This window comes from Struthio camelus, chromosome 1 (assembly GCF_040807025.1).
Source record: "Struthio camelus isolate bStrCam1 chromosome 1, bStrCam1.hap1, whole genome shotgun sequence".
NCBI lineage: Eukaryota > Metazoa > Chordata > Aves > Struthioniformes > Struthionidae > Struthio > Struthio camelus.
This window is the reverse complement of record NC_090942.1, coordinates 26395546-26413066: the sequence shown is the minus strand read 5'-3', so window position 1 is coordinate 26413066 and position 17521 is coordinate 26395546. Positions and strand designations below refer to the sequence as shown.

Sequence of the window (17521 nt, the reverse complement as noted above, 5' to 3'; positions counted from 1 at the left end):
TTCTGACCTTAATCTCATTTAAACATCTCCATCAACAAGAGAAAACCTAATTGTATTAGAGTTCTTAATAATGGGAAGGATATTATTAGCACTAAACAATGGACAAAAAAAACACACGTTTGGAAAATGACAATGTATTAAAGCTTATTCAAGCTGAAATTGAAAAGTAATCAAACCAAAGTTATTTCATAGAAAGCAACAGAAAAGCATAGAAAGCATCAACCTGTCATTCTGCCCAGAATACAAGAAAAACATTGAGAAATGCCTTCACATAAAAAAAACTCTAATTTTTTAGTTTCCTCCATAATACCGAAAAATTGTGAAAAGATATCTCCTTACGTCAATAGGTAGGTCCACATGCATACATACTGAAACATTAAAGATGGATCAGCTAATAGTTCCTGTCACCACTCCTAAAATATCAGTCTGCAGTAGATTCATATAATTATAGTGTCACATTATCAACAGGATGAACTATATCCCTGAGTAACTTCAAAGCAAACCAATTAGAGCCAGAAATGTCTTCTGTCTACAGTAGCCATTGCAGACAATGTAACCTTATACGGATTCAGCAATTTTGCATTTCAAATGATAATTTTAGGTATCTAAATACAGATTTAGGACTCTAATTCAAGAGGTCTGTTCTAGTAGTACTAGGTATGTGTAAATTTTGCACTTCAATTTCTGGTAGTGTCAGGTGTGTGTAAATATATATTATCTTTTCAACCACTATCTGTTAATATACTTTGCTTTCAATTTAAGAAAATGATAAGATCATATCTGAATGGATGAAGTGAAATAGTAACTATCATTATAAAACAGTAACAACTACCAGATATTTCATTCTAGGACTAAGCAAGAATCATGTCACTCAGCATACCCCCTAAAAATGTTCACAGTTAAGCTGTAGCTGACCTCAAGCAGCCCCTTCCAGTCCCGTGCAGCTCTACTCTGCCCTGGCCCCGTGCCCACTGCTAGGCTTGCTGCTCAACCAGAAACCCCAGAGGTTGTCCAGGTTCTGGGAATCCTATTCATCAAAGGGACTTTGAAAGGTCATTTATCCAGTTCCCTGCCCAAAGGAAGAACATGCATCATGCATCATGGGCATGCATCATTCCTGCAGCTGCTAGTCAGTCCTGTTTTTAGGAAGATAAGCACCAAAAATGCCTAGTTTCTGAGGTGCAAATGCTAATGGGATGGAAAGCATAACTCTCTATCTAGTATTTTTCTAGTTTTACACATCCTGTAACTGAGATCACCTATATTAATTATTTATAAGATGGCTTCTATGGCATAATGTTTTTTTTATCCATTTCTGCATGTCACAAAATCAGCAATTAACGACATTCAAATTTTGAGGAGGTAGGGGGGTTTACTAGCGCAAATATTGATGTATTTTTTCCTGTGAATATTTTACACTTGGACATGCTTTGTGAAGCAACTAATTTTTTTTTTTGTTTTAAATCTAATGTAATCAATAGTCAATAGTCTAAGACTTGGTCATCTTTATTATTTCTGCCTGGATGATCACCTCTTTGAATCTTGTGATTAAACAAATACCTTTTATCTTACAAAACTCAAACAATTCATCTTCACCTGCAAGGCAATACACAATCTCCTGTCGACACATGCTCACCTCTCATTGCTAGTAGGGGTTTGCCTAACTCCTTACAGTTTCTCAGTAGTCTGATGTACTTGTCTCTTTAGTCCCCTTCCTCATGATTGGGTGCAGAATGTGTGCTTTAAAGACTCCACCATCTTCTCTATTATCTTTCTAATTCCTATTGAACAGACAGGTTTTATTTTCATGATATCACTTTCCAAATACTGCAGTTTTATTCCTTACCTTGTCTTGTATTAAACAGTTTGTAAATTATTTGCAATAGAGAATTTGCCATTAAATAGTTTGTAAATTCTTTGCAATAGAGCATATGCCATCTCTCTGTTCACAAGCATACTAGATAAAGTTATATGATACATCATTGTTTAATAATAACTTAAAATTCAGTAAAGATAAAAGCAGAATGGTACTTAAAGGTAATTTAATTTTTAATAAACTCTGCAGTGTGTAATTACATACTTCTTCTATAGAGTATGGCAGTCTACAGAGCACAGAGCAGATATCTCTTAATAAACTGTCATTGGAATATCTCTATAGGCTACTCAACAGCACTGAGTTCTTAGTAGCTATATAAAACAACATCATAAGGAAGGTGGTAGCTTCAAGCTCTGTTAATTCTGAGCACTGCCGGGATTTGTAGTTAGAACTTTGCTGGTTACTTGCTTATGGCTTGAGTTTGTTGGAGATTGCCTTTGGCTTAGTGAGAAAAATATTTGGTTCATAGAATCACAGAAAAGTTGGTTGGAAGGGACCTCTTGATTTCAGCTAGTCCAGCTTCCAACTCAAAGAAGGACTACTAGCAACACTAGATCAGGCCAGCCATGTTTATGTCTAGCCAAGTCTTGAAAATCTCTAAGGACAGAAAGTCCACAAGCTCCTGGTCTTGTTTCAGTGATGTGCTACCCTCCGAAATTGAAGTACTCTATCAGCTTAGTGAGACAATATATTCAGCTTGACGTGTAACTTACCAAGTGGTCTCCCTAGGATCTTGTCAGAGTCAATGGAAAGTGATGAGTTCTTCCAATAAGCAAAAAGAGCAGAGACTTAACTGATACATTTTGAATCTTTTTCCTTATCAAAGTCTCTCTCTGTCTCTCTATTGCAACAGAGGCAGCCTGAGAAGACTAGGGCAGGTAAAATAAAGATGCCAACAGTTTGATGGATAGAATAGCTATAATTAGCTGAAACTAAAAATGTGTTTGTGTATAACATTGGGCATGCAGTATATGTGTTCCCATGCCTATAAAGTATTACTTATGTATATAAGCATAAAGTATTATTTGCAAGACAAGTAAAATATTTTATTTAATTAGTTCAACTAAATTCATAAGAGCTTTTGTCTTTACTAAGGTTTTGTTTTCTTTAACTCAGGTATGGGGACATGGTGCCAAAGACAATAGCTGGCAAGATTTTTGGTTCAATATGCTCCCTGAGTGGGGTCTTAGTCATTGCTTTGCCAGTTCCTGTAATTGTCTCCAACTTCAGCCGTATCTACCACCAGAATCAACGAGCAGACAAGCGCAGGGCACAAAAGGTGAGCTACTAATTCTTTCCCCCTCTTATGTTCTTCATCAATAGATAAAAGATAATATTTTATATGCTGTGTGCCCTGAAAGTGTATATATTTTTTTTTAACAAGACTGTTTTATGTATATGCTACATGCCTAGTCTTGGCCTCAGATGCAATGTTATATTGTTTTAACGATAAAAATTGTTCATTTTTCTTTTATGTCAAAATGTGCACATCCCTTATGGTGATATTTCTTTATACTTGTACAGTTAAACTAGATTTTAAACTAGATTTAGCATTTTCGGACAATAGCTGTGGTCCCACCTACTGAAGATATTTTCTGTATTTTCCAGGCAGACTTTCTTTCTTCCAGAGCTTTCTGAGGAAAAATGAAATCTAATCATTATTTCTAATGTCTGTCTTAACTGTCTGTTTCACTAATCCATGTGTTTAATTCCCAGGCTCAGTCTCCAGGGGATCTGATTATTGGGGATCTTGTTTCCCCAGCTCTATTTTGGTTAAAAGACTTCAGAAAAAGAGCTTAATCAGGAAAAGCCAAAAGCAAGAATCTGTTCCTCCAGGTTCCTTGATTTACTGAGCATCTCAGTAGGAGGATATCAACAAGCTCTATGACAATACAGTTTCCCTCCCTGCCCCATCTAGAAGGGATGAACTATTTACCAGAAAAGATGCAGCCAAACTGGGCAGTCAATCACCTTTATTTCCATATCTGTGCCAAAATATTAGTGTCTGTCTACTTTTCCCAACCTTCTAATGGGAAGCAGGTCAGATGGCCCATATCAGCACCTGAACCCCTGATAATGCATTTTCTTCCTTGGCTCTGCTGGTTCATGTTAGAAGACTCCAGATGCAACAGATATTGCCAAGCTCAAGGTGTCATGCCACCTGATCTTTTTGTGGTTCCACGGCCTCTCTTTGCCTTTAGGGTAACTTTGATTCTGTCTATACGCCAGGAAAGGTGCATCCTCCTGTGGACTCAGAGGTCCTGGCTCTCCAGCTGTGGGCAGGCTATGGCTGGGGAGAGCATACATAGGCAAGGGACACACAGCCCACCACAGGCTGCACCTCCCTCGTACGGACAATACCACCAGAATTAGAAGTGCAAAATGTTTGCATTTTTCTTTATGGCCACCTTTTTGACCAGATTGCTCTATAGAGATGAAATGAAATAAATGTACAGAGTGAAACCATTCCTGCAGTATTTTAGAATCAGGAGAAGCAGAGCTACACGGCCAAGAAATTCAGTCATAGGCCTAGGCTGAAGATATTGTACCCCTTCCCACAAGATGGCCACATCTTGGAAGAATGCTAACAGATGAGGAAAGTAACCGTAATCAGTGGTATCACAGAAATGTAAGGCCTTCCTTGCTGGAGACATTTAGAATTCTAATATCAAATAGAGGCTGCTTCAATGATCCGAATATCATATCTTACATATCCACTAGTTCCACGTATCCTTTTGCATTTTATTTTGTCCCATGCGTTAGCAGATAACCAGCTCCAGCTGTATTTTCCTGCCTTCGATAATCGGAAAATTCAGAAAATGCACTACTTTTACACTGTATTGTTTTTGTATAGAACTTTTCCAATTCTGTTTATGCAATCACAGCAGACAATGAAAAAACAGTATCCATCAGAGAGAACACAGTGCTCCTTTACAGTGCCTCAGAGTACCGTACCAGTCATGGGTAACAGACCTGTGTGATCCCAGCAATCAGTATATCTGAGCTTTCATAATAACTACAAAGAGAACCAGCCTTAATTCAGATGGAAACTCCCTCTTGCTGCATGTTGTGGAACAAGATTTTATAAGTCTCTTTGTACTTCCCATGAGAAAGAGATGGACACTAAAAAAATACCTTGCAAAAATTAGATCAGTAGAGTGTCTCATACTCCCCATAATCTCTTCCTGAATAGAAAACGACTGAGATAGATAGATAGATAGACAGATAAAAACTGACTTTTTCTCATCGTAAAACAGTGAGCTCATTGTATGTTACCAATTGGAATATGAAGTGATGACTATAATTTTACAAAGCATCTTACTCTGCTTCTCAGAACAATGCAAACAGTTAGGATGAAAGATTTGCAATAACCATGTTTATGTCCTTCTTGCTTTGGAGGAAATAGTTTTGAGTTCTGATTAACCTACCATTGGATGTATCTGTTTCATAGATATCTCCTATTGCAAAACTAATTTTCTATCTCAGTCTAAAATGAGTCACACGTTGAAGTGGCTGAAAGTGAAGTGATTACGCCTAATGAACTTAAAAAAGAAGTCAACAGAAAGGACTTATTGGTTACTGCATAGTCCATATTTAGCAATAAGTAGCAATGCAGTTGTATAAGAATATTCACTCAAAAAGGTCAAATCCTTTAAGTTTGAATTTCCTGCCTCTTTGAAGACAGTAGAAGCTTTACACAGTTTTCTAAATCTTAATTTTAGTTGCCCAAGTAGTATCTTCCTAGAATGAGTTTGCATGGTGCCTCAACACCCAAACAATTATCAGCTTCAAAACCTGACTTAATGCAGAAAATTGATATTTTGTGTGATTATGATCTTTTACCTTTATATAGCAAAATATATCCTGAAGATTGGCTGAGCTGTGTTTTTTTTTTTTACTTACTGCTTGTATATGATGTATTTGTTAGGTTAGAAACAACTAGTTACTATTTAAATACAGATAGCTCTGGAATAAATTGCAACAGCAACTGCTTAACAGCACCTAGCAAGCCAAAGCTGAGCATTTGCAATAGGGTACCATACTGGATATATAACTTCTTTAAACTAAATAGGATATTAAGCTCTGTGAGGTTGCAGAAACATAACTAACAGAAGAACTTAGCCAAGATTTTTTAATGTAGCACAAAAGCATGTAAAACTTGTATTTACAAAGCAATAATGTAAATATATTGTGAAAAAAGGCAATATGAACTTTAATTACACATCCATTAATGTATAAAGTAAATAGCACTTTCTTCTCTACTGCGTGTTGGCGTCTTATAAATTATTGTCAGCTAATTTAAAGTCAATTATTTGCAATTACTGAAAATTAGCAGAACAGAGCATGAAATGTGGGAATGATTTTTCACTTGGGAGTAAACATGCAGGATGAATTTATGAAAGATCAAATAAAACATATAAATACACCGTGATATTCAGACCATTTTGGCTATGGCTCTAGAAGTCACACAATGACTTTGAAAGAATTTTTGTCTTTTAATTTTAGAAGATCACAAAAACAAATCACAAATGTAAGGTAAGTAATTAGCACTTTTTCAGTACTCATAGGAAGACAGTTAAGTAGTCTGGGGAGCAGCAGCAGAAGGGAGGCAATAGGGGCTAACTAGGCGCTAACTTGGAAGGGCAGGCTACATAGGTTTCTTGCATAGCAGACTTAAGACTCTTGCCAAAACTGATTCCTGGAAGCTCACTAAGCTTTGCCCTGAAGTAGTTTTGAAGAAACCTCTCTCTTACCACAGCTGGATAGCTGAGGGGATCTTGAGTGCTGAAAGCTAGATGGTGTAAATGGCCCCAACACTATGTTTTTCACTGTTTAAAACCTTGTGAAAATCAATATGCATCTTTCTAAACCTGACAGAGCTAGTAACTGCTGATCACCAGTGGTTTCCCTTTGTAGGGTTTTTATCATGATCTAACATGAATATGAGCATTATTTGTGTTGCCACAGCTGCAGTTATAGACAAGGTCCCACATCTAACTTGTAAAATCTGAAGTTAGAAAAAAAAAAAGAGAGAGAAAAAAAGAGAAGTGCAGTGCAAATACAAGGGAGCTGTGAGAACTGGAACTGATCATCAGTTTATTTAGAAAGTTTCACATGTGTTGAGTATGGTGGAATTTCATCAGGATAACTAAAAGAATTTTATTTCAGCTGTGTTGGTTTTGTCCTGGAAGCAATAAAAACTACAGAAACCAAGGTTTCACAAACATCCAATGGCTTAGAGCAAAGACAATAACCTAAAGCAGAAGAATTTAATCCTTCCTTTTTCTGCAGGATACCACATGAAAGGAGGGAGTTGGAAGGACTTTGCAGTGATTGAAAGGGGCAGTTATTGCTCCCCTTCTGTTGCACATGATGGAAATTGCAGTTTACAGGTGAAAGAAAGATACAGCTCTTCTGTAATCACAGTGCTTCTGATATCCTCACAGGATTTGGGTGTTCTTCATGGGAATTCGCTCCCCAGTACACAGTCCTTAAAATCCTGTAGTTGACTTAAGCTTTTAATGATTCCTTAACTGGAAATGTGGGGACTTGCTGGACAACTTACACTATAGACTCCAATTTAAATTAGGTAGAAGCACTGCAAAATAATCTTATCACTGTAACAAATTTGTGAATAGGTCCAGTTTCAAAAGTATTTTCTGGGAGCTCAAGTATAAGCATGGAAGCCACAAAATCTGGTTCCTGTCTTGGTAATAGATTTATTGTTTTCCCTTTGGTAAATAATGTAAATTCTGGCCATCTGAATGAATCTCAGCTAGAAAGATGTAAGCTATTAGTTTCCACTTCACAAAAGCTTTCTAAGACTCAATAAATTCATGTTCACAAAGCAATTTGTGATCTTCAGATGGAAAGTACAATTTAATATTATAGTGTTGTAGCACATAGCTATATTAAGATAGTCTGATGAACTGTTATATTTTTTATATTTATTAAATTGTGCTGCACCGTAATTACTAATTCTGTTATTAAAAGAGTAAATGAATACGAATGGCTAAAAGAAAAAGCATAACTAATGTATGCAAAGTGTTTGTTCATTAAATTTAAAGTATTTCCCTATATAAAGAGCACACTGAAAAGCACCAGAGCTAAAGAAATTTTGTGACTGAAGTCAGTTGTTTAGGGGACTCTATACTGCCTCCTTCAACAGCGTCTCTAAAGCATCTTGAGTTTCTAATGCTAATCAGTAGTGCCAAGAGAGATCTTTAAAATATTTATAAACTAGTGTACATACTGTGTCTCATGACTGAATTCAGTGCTACTGGTAATGCTCTTCTCTCAACTTTCATCCCATCATACCATTGTCGCATCTGAAGAGTTCCACCTTGAAAATAATGTGGTTTTTGCCTGCCGGAGGGAGTTCTGAGGACTTGGCCCTAACCATTCCATTGGCCGCAGATGCTCCCATCAAAGAACATTTTTGAGCCGGGGGCTCAGAGCTGTTAACCGTTTCTTACGCTTGTCGGCTCTGCAGGACCCCTGTTCTGCAAGTTGTATTGGTAGCTCACTGCAGGATGCGAGACTGCCTGGGTGCTGTTCGGCTGCGGGTAATCAGAGAAAAAGCCATGACTGAACGCCATTTATTCCCAGTCCAGTCTCCAGGTCCCTGTGAGAGGAGGGTAACAGAGTAGTGGGTTGCAGTTGTTGTTTCAGTGGTAACAGGAGGAAAGAGAAAGCAGGAATTTAGCTATGCAGATGCACAGTGCAAGTGATCCGGGCAATAACTAGGACACTTCATTCCTTACCACTACAATAAGTTACTTTACAATTTTAGCTGGAAAGGCTGTGTACACTAAGGAAGAGAGAAGATGAAAAAGTTATTCTAATATGACTGAAATAACAAAAAAAATGAGGATCTCATGAGCTTTTTGACTCAGCAAGGCAAACATACACAGCATTATCCTATCTTCTTTTGGAACAATTAAATGATAATAAATACATGACATACAACATAGGCCAGATTCTAGCCATGTTTGCTTTTAACTGTCATGAATTTCTTGGCTCATTGTTCAGAAGACTCTTTTGCAAGTTTGAGGCTGTGAGTGCAAAGAAGTGCGGTGATGAGTAATTCTTCACAGTCAGTTAATTATTAAGCATGCCAGAGAGGAGATTTGGCAGCTGCAGTAACAAGGCTACTTCTCTCTGTGATAAGTGCTCAGGGATTCTCAGTCATTCCATAATGACATTTAATGCCACAGAAATTGTGGAGGGAAGAAATGCGCTCCCTCTATTTTCTCAAAATATCAACTGAGTAATTATCAGATATGAAATCCCTATTAATATATCAAACTCAGTTTTTCAAGGTCTTCACTTGTGTCTCCTTTTGTGCTTCAGCAGCAGTCATTCAACTCCAGTTCCTGCTTTGTACTTGGCTTTCAGAATTAGAAAACTAGGCATGAAGACAGACTCTCTCTGACGTATAAGAAACCAATCACAAAAGTTACTTAACCAGGATGGCATTCAAGAAATCTCATAAATGTTTCTATTTACCATAACCTTGGTCGATAGAGGTGTTTTTTCTCCATATTTTCCTGTAATGTTGGCTTCTAACCATCCACAGAACCCAGGAATTCAAAACTTCCTTCACAAGCCACCTCTCCTCTGCGATGGAAGCCACCTACGAAAACAAGAAACCTCACCTGAGAAATCGCTAATCTCACCTCCATCTCTCTCAGCAATTTGATGTCTAGAGTTTCCAAAAAATCAGATTATGGTCAGATCATGACCAATGCTGACAAGTATTAATAATGATTATGCAAACAGACATGAAGAGATAAAAACACTTCTAAAAGGCCTGGCAGGCGTTCAGGAACTTAGATAGCCGTCAGTGTGAAAACAGCTATCACGCTCTCTCACATAAACAATGAGAATGCTCTGAGAAACCTTGGAAGCTCACAGCAGTTGAAATGTTATGTTTTTGTGTTCCATTTTTCCCCCTTAAAGGGATTTTCACTGCAGGAGGAGTTGAAATGGAAGCCACGTTCCTGACGCACAAGGCACAAGGAATGGCACAACTGCGGTTGTACAAAGAAAGGAGGCACTTCCACACTGATCTGTAATTCCTTCTCTAAAATCATTGTTCTTACTAGCTGATGCAAACAAATAAAAACTTCGATGTAATTTGTGTTTTGAATGGAAAAACAATTGTGATTTGCTCCACCTAGAGGACGATATAAGGCATCCCATCTTTTCAGTGATTATGACATTGGTATTCATAAGTGGCTGACTTCAATTAGCAGTTTCAGATAAACAGCATAATGGATACAAGTACAAGTGACACTATTCTTTTTTGTCTCCTTTACACAGAAAGCCAGACTTGCTCGAATTCGTGCAGCAAAGAGTGGGAGTGCTAATGCCTACATGCAGAGCAAACGAAATGGCTTACTGAGTAACCAGCTGCAGCAGGTAATGTTTTTATATCCCCCACCTCCAGTGTAACAGCTTAATAATAGCCCAGCAGTAGTTTATTCTATTTATCACCAGGACAAGTCAACCTGGGTCTTTAGGCAATGTTATCTTCAGATGTAGATTAAGAAAGAATAAATTGGACAATTATGATTATTAAAAGAAGCTTATGAATATTTATGACCAGGTATAAAAAAATGAGGGAAATGGCCGTATAGAAATTCTAAATTCAAATGTAACTCACATTTTTAGGGGCAAATCCTATAAAAGACTTCCTTAAGACAGGAGACAGTATTTGCCTCTTAGGGACAAAGGTGGGATTCATCTCATTTGGCTTTAGACAGCTGGGTACCCTCCCTTCATTGCCAATGAGAGAAAGAGGTAACTCCAGAGAATCATTCACATGGGTAGATGTTGCAGAATGAGAAATATTCCCTGGAAAGTGCCTACTTTTCTCTGAAGAGAATCTCCATGATTACTTCAAATATTGGTGTCTACATCATAGATACCCAAATGGCACCTCAGGCAAATTCCTGGCACCTTCTTCCTGCTGAGGATCCCAGGATGCGGAGCTGGGAGATCGAGGCTGAGAATGGGACTCCCAACAACCCCGCAATGCTGCAAGCTGCCTGGAGACAGCATCATGGCCACTCAGAGCTAGCCATGGGGAAGGACTGAAGACAGTGTTTCTTAATCCCTGCCACTCTCTGGGGTTTAGGCCATTCCCTAAGGCCACTCCCTGAGGCTTCCAAGCAAGGGAAGCAAAGAGGCTTCCAATCCTCTATGCCCTTTCTGTTTAAAAAGTGTTAAAAAACTTAACACTTTTAACATACAGCCAGAAGAGGAAGAAGTGACTGTTCAGTTTATCATGAAAGCCTGGTAGTCAGAATGCTCCTCCTGTGCTTGAAAGAATTTAAATCCTTGAATTAAAGAGATACCGAACAGATTAATTACCATGCAGATTTCAAATATCCCTATGCTGAACTGTAATCTTTCCTATTCTCCCAGTTCCTCCCTTATTTAGCTTGCTGCTTTCTAGTGAACAATTATGAAAGCAATTAATAAGCAGTGGACGCTTTCTACTTAATTCTTCACTCTATGTCAGTAACATCTGCTGTACACTTTCCGAACTCAGCAGACTGGGATCACTGACGTGAATTTTTGTGTAAGCAGCAATACCACAAATTCTTCAGCGCTGTGAAATGATCCCAGGAGGGCAACTATGGTTAATTTCCTTCAAATGAGGCACATTCTCAGGAAAAAAATGTCACTTATATTCATCATAATTTAAAGTATGCATTGATTCAACATTCAAAGCTTACATGTTCATTGCACTTGTATATTGTGCTAATCTATCTACACACAAAAGACCTAAGACTGTAAGGAAAGGATAGAAAATATTGGATTAAAAAACAAACAAGCAAAAGAGTAATCATGTCCAAGTTAATTTGGGTTTTACCATGGGGATGAAGCATTGCAGTTATGCTACAGTATACAATCCAGATTAGTTCTGATCAAATATTTGGATAAGAGCCCTCTTGTTCAGAAATGAGAATAATACAGTTCTGTGTATTAACAGTCCTCCAGTGAAGAAGAACAGGCCTTTGTTAGCAAATCTGGCTCTTCCTTTGAAACACAGCACCACCACCTGCTTCACTGCCTGGAAAAAACCACGGTAAGAAAATTGAATTTATGGGAAAACACTTCTAACATCAATCTAATTCTGAATGTTTTCAGTATTTCTTCTAATTAATAAACCTTTATGTGACAGCCATTAGCTAGGAAGAAAGGCTATTTTATCTCATTTCAAAATGTTATATCCACTGCATGTAAATAGCAGGGAGACATCCTGGATGGGAACCTCATTTAGGGTAAAAGATACTGGCATCAGTGAAATGACATGAGTATAGCAGCCCAGTTGCAGATGTGACTTTCAGTATGGTCTTTCATATGATGCATGATATATCTATCTTTTGCATTTTTCTGCAGTACAGCTTATAGGTACATTTTGTAGACCTTACACGTTCAAAACTCTGTGCAGTCAAAGCAAGCTTTTGCCTGAGTAAATGTTCGGCATTTATACAGCGGAAGGTGTTTCCTGTGACATGAGCATGATTCTGACCGAAGTGACTGCAAGAGAGCATCCATGGACATCTTATTTTGAAACTTCAGCCATGTAATCCAGATGCAGATGCAAAGCTTCAAAGTTTTTTGGGTTCAGTTTAGACACTGATATCCCTGTAGAAATCAGTGATGTTATTCATAGCAGCCCAAATACACTTATATAGATTTGAAACTCCCTATTAATTAAAAGGACTACTTATCATGTGTGCTCTGCCTTTTTCCTTGGTAAATACCTGGATAGTTACATAGCTATGAAGGATAGTAAATTACAGCAAGGTGATGATTCAGTAATAATTAAAATGCTGTATTCACCAATAGTATATTTCTGGACAGATAATGTCACAACAATAACACTAATGATCCCTAATTTTACTTTTTTCCTCTTTTATCATTTCCTAAGGAAGCTAAGAACATAAAGACTAGTTATGTTGAATTTAACTTTCATAGATTTGGGAATGAGCATGCTAAAATAATCTCAATTTTTTTAAACTTTAGAGGGGTTATATTACCATTTAGAATATACCCTATATTATAGGTGAGTTGGTCAACATCCACTAAATTGCGATTTACAAATTTGCATCTAGTTTTATAGGTTCTAGCTGCATCTAAAAAGTTATATGATAGCGGCCATCAGTATGCACCTTACCATGGCATTTCTTGACAAATGATATAAAACTTCGATGCCAAATTAGTAGGTGCTGAATTTCTGGATCATGAGGTATCTTCGTGATTTTGTCCATTTTTATGCATAAGGAATTACTGAAAGGAAAACAAACAAACAAACAAAAAACCCAGTTTCTCAGTAGGATCCATCTGTCCAGATACAAACACCTACAATGTCTAGACAGCTAGTTCAGATGTAGATTCCCTGGCACATTCTGGAATGTGGAATTTAAGCCTAAATTTATCTGCATCTTAGACGTGTCTATTTCTGAATTTACAGGGAGCTTTGGGCAATTAGCTCAGATACAGAAGCCCTTACTGCTGATGTTTAACTGTAGAGAATGTTACAGATGTAGGAGAATCCACTCCTTTCTCTGACTGCATATGGCCATACCTCATACCATATCTCAGCAACATTTGGAAATCTAACAACTAATAAGAAACTTCTCCTATCCATCCCTTAATACTCATGGCAGTTCTAGAACTGTGAAAACAGAAAATCAAATATTTTATTTTCAGAGGCCAAATCAAAGGTTCCAGTTACTTCATGGCTTCCCTCCCCAGTTCCACCCCAATACTGTCTCAATCCCTCCCTGAAATCAACATTTAAAGATAGGCTTAGATAGCTGTCAAAGGTAAAAAATTGGACCTCAGTGGAAAATCTGTTCTGAAACTTCTCTAACTTTTGGGTACACAGCGTAACTTCTTGCTATTTTGTGGTATCTTTATATTCTAGTTTTAGATTTTCATTAAAAGACACAGTAATGCTTCTGTTCTACATGATAGAGAAGGTCGTTGCAGAAGTCTTACTGCTCCTGCTTGAAGAATAGATGAAAAAATTTCCCCCCTACAGATATTACTAAATTAAAATGCAATGTAGGTATATGTATAATTTACTATTTTCATTTTGACAGCATTTACTTTTAAGCAAAATGGCCCAGCTGCTATGTCATTTAGATACTGATGTGTCATCTTACAGATACTTACGTTTTCTCCATGCTGACTTGTGGAATATTCATTTATGATCTAATGTGTTGTGGCACAAAATGTCTTACTTTCTATTCACAGTATAATGCTGGGTACTTTTTCAAGATTCGGGCTGGGTACTTCAGGAATATTTTTGAAACTTTTTGTACTAGAACCTGGCAATAGCAATTTGCCTGAAATTGTTCCACAGTTGATTACAAACATATTTTAAAACCCTAGTAGTGGCCATAGGTCTTGTCAAACTCTCATAGAAATCACGGAAAAAATTCTAGTCATTTAGTGGGAGCTGTATTCAACTCTAAAAGTTTCACATTTCCTCTAATCGTAATGGTGGAATAAGTAAGCCTTTTCTTTCTCTCTTTTTCAAACAGACCTTTTTTAACAAACAAAAAAAAAGTCTACAAACCAAGTATTATCTTATTTCCCAAATTTGCATATAATATACTTCTTGTTTTTCTTGGCTGTTGGTTCTACTTCTGGCACTGGTGTCCATACAACAAATGAACACAAAAATGTATAGAGGGGCTTCAAGTTGTATTCTGTTTGCTACTACCTGGCCAGATCACGCATTCAACACATTTAAGCAGGAACTTGAAATTTTGTGGGGCTCCAACCTGTGGGATCTCGCAAGTTGCTAGTTCCCAGTATAGTAACATGAGTGATGTGGCTTGTTCCTTCCTTCATCTTTAGAAATATCATTTTGTGTGAGCATCAATCAAAAGTGTTTTTCATCTTGTTCAGTATTTTAAAGACTGTAGGATAAGATCTCTTCTCCTCTAAGAAATGCCGTGAAGGCCACAGATGGAATTCTGTGAAAATTACATCAATAATGAAAATAATTGTACCAAATTTTATATTTTATAGGATAACTGTAGCTGACATAAGAACAGTTAATTAATAAATATAGTCCAATATATTAATTTGAGCTGCTATATTGTTTCAGAATGTTTCCTGCCTATATTAAAAGTTCACTCAACAACCCTTTTTAATGGATGCTGCTAATTGAATTCTTGTTGGTTGCTCCATAATAGTTTTAGGAAGCATAAAATGTCTTTTGATCAGAAAACTAACTGAGTTCCTGGCAAACATATTAGAAGCCATTGAATGTAATCTAAAGATAGCTCTTAGATCATTTTTCTCTCTGAATTTTATGTCCACTGTGTGAACACATTTAAAATTTTGTTTTATGTCTGACATACGCCTTATAAAAAGTAAATTTTCAAGCAAGATCTGCCTTTCCTTTCCACTTGAAATCAGCATTCAATGCTGCTCAGGTCTACACAAAATTATATCTGAGCAAAGGAGAATAGAAGAAATGAAAATAATAATAATATGTCTATAAAGGTATTTCAACTTCTAGCAAACATTTGGCTACAATTGTGACTCTGTTTACTTTGCTCACAGATTTCACATTTGCACCATAATTCTCGTGGAAAATATAAATGTGCACATACAGTGCCTACTAACAGCTACACAACCTTTCCATCAATATATTGTTCTTTAGGGGAGAAAACTAGTTTCCCACATTCTAATAGGTGAAAATGTAGTAGGCATTGAAGTGAATGAAGAAAAGTTGAAGTAAACAAGACTGCGAAGACTGTAAAACAGCCCAGACGATGCTTCTTTAATCATTCTCAGGGTATGCACAGTGATTCCAGCAGTAACTGGAGATATTTTACAAAAGGAGGCTTTCTCAAACAATATATAAACATTTTAGTCTCTGCTGGGCATCTGGGTTGCTACTTTATAATTACTATAAATATTCTTTAGTTGATCTTTTTACCACTATAAGCCACAGTACTATTTCACACTTCTGAGCATACAAAGAAATTGTAGAAATCATGGCTTTGTGTGAAGAGCTCCCTAATCATATACTGAGTTAAAATAAACTGGCTATTGGCTGCAATTTTAATTCAGCACTATGATAACCCTGTAAGATTACTGTCTGCACTGAGTTTAAGGAAAGATTGCATGAACAAAGACCATTTCATTTAATTAAAGGCTCTGTCTTCTCAACTGATTTTGATACATTGATCTATCGGAATTAGAAAACATATAGGAACTTTTTGGAGACTTTTAAATAATTGTTTCAGCTTCTCCTGATCTGTGTAATTAAATCTTTTTTTTGTAATAGATGCATACCTTGACAGATACTATTTCAAATCCTGATTTCTACAATGTAATTCAAAATAAAGCTTTATAAACTCATTTGAAAAGTATAAATGAATTTTATTTTATTATAGTTTTATATAGTAAATGTTATTTATTTCCAAATGACATTTAGGGCATTTACATAAGCCCCACTTACATTTTTATTAATAATCATAATCCTATATTTTGTGGCTCTTTGTAAATTATACAGATATTCATAATGCAAACTTACAAAAGAATTTAGATTAATTGTTTCATATTTAGAGCTGGCAGTTTGAGAGTTTTGTTCCTGTGTTTACATTTTTATTGGTATTCAGTCCAGGCTAACACAAGCTAAACACTATAACCAGGACTAAGCTGTCTAACTTTCCCAGTCTATTCAGCTATGTCATTTTAAGCCTTTAAACAATGATTATTAATATGTTCTCTTTGTCTTTGTGTGTGTGCTTTGTCCCTCTGTTGGATTCCTCTGGACTAGAATCACGAGTTTGTGGACGAACAAGTCTATGAAGAGAGCTGCATGGAGGTTTCTACAGTTAATAGACCCCCAAGCCACAGCCCTTCTCTCTCATCTCAACAAGGCGTTACCAGCACTTGCTGCTCACGAAGGCATAAAAAGACTTACCGCATCCCAAACACCACCATCACTGGCAGCCGTCAAGGCAGCGTACAAGAGCTCAGCACCATCCAGATCCGATGTGTGGAGAGAACACCTCTGTCTAACAGGTACTTTATGTGCATCAGTAGTCCAAGAGCTGATCCACCCTTGGTTGTTAGAGAAGAGATGTAGATGTTTTGTGGCCTCCATGGGTAGGTTGTGAAGCTACAGGTCAAAGTAAAATAGTCATCCAAAAATGGAGACTGTACTGAAACACCCTCCACTTGTAAATGTCACTTAATTTGTTCCAAGTTTAATCTGAGGTAACAGAATCCTTCCTCTCTATCCCTTTTCTTTGTCCTCCCCACAAACTATTGTGCATTATTTACAGGGAAGAGCTTGCAGGGATTCCAGACTAAACAGAGGCCCAATCATTACAGGCCACGATGAACACATTATAAGATAAAGCTAGCAGTAGAAAGATATGCAATTCAGATACACAAGATGAGCAAAATGGAAGAAAGTTCTGTCATTGCCATTTCTACTAATTTGGTTTAGAAATACAGACAGAAGGAGATTTCCTCATATTCTCACAGAAAAGGGAAATAAAACTGGATTCCAGAGTCCTAAGTGATCTCTAGTCGTACGAAAGACTCTTCTACATAAAAATATGAAATAGATGAGAAAAATATATTTCC

The 17521-nt window shown here is 37.0% G+C and overlaps 2 protein-coding genes across 7 annotated transcripts in view; one reads left to right on the top strand and one right to left on the bottom strand.

The window, feature by feature from the left end:
- The window catches only part of KCND2 (potassium voltage-gated channel subfamily D member 2), a 293506-nt gene that overhangs the window by 271615 nt on the left and 4370 nt on the right, over nt 1-17521 (top strand). For all 3 annotated transcript variants that reach the window (XM_068932378.1, XM_068932370.1, XM_009687309.2), the window contains 4 exons: nt 2993-3155; nt 10202-10300; nt 11880-11975; nt 16704-16951. In XM_068932378.1, the coding sequence (XP_068788479.1) occupies nt 2993-3155; nt 10202-10300; nt 11880-11975; nt 16704-16951 (606 nt within the window). The remainder of the gene's footprint in view (nt 1-2992; nt 3156-10201; nt 10301-11879; nt 11976-16703; nt 16952-17521) is intronic.
- TSPAN12 (tetraspanin 12) overlaps nt 5991-17521 on the bottom strand; it is a 71262-nt gene continuing 59731 nt past the window's right edge. For 2 of the 4 annotated variants that reach the window (XM_068932465.1, XM_068932468.1), the window contains 2 exons: nt 9386-9512; nt 5991-8501 (listed from right to left, as the gene is read on the bottom strand). In XM_068932465.1, coding sequence (XP_068788566.1) covers nt 8476-8501; nt 9386-9512 — 153 coding nt within the window. In that variant the 3' untranslated portion in view covers nt 5991-8475. The remainder of the gene's footprint in view (nt 8502-9385; nt 9513-17521) is intronic. The other 2 variants (XM_068932437.1, XM_068932441.1) reach the window with 1 other exon arrangement.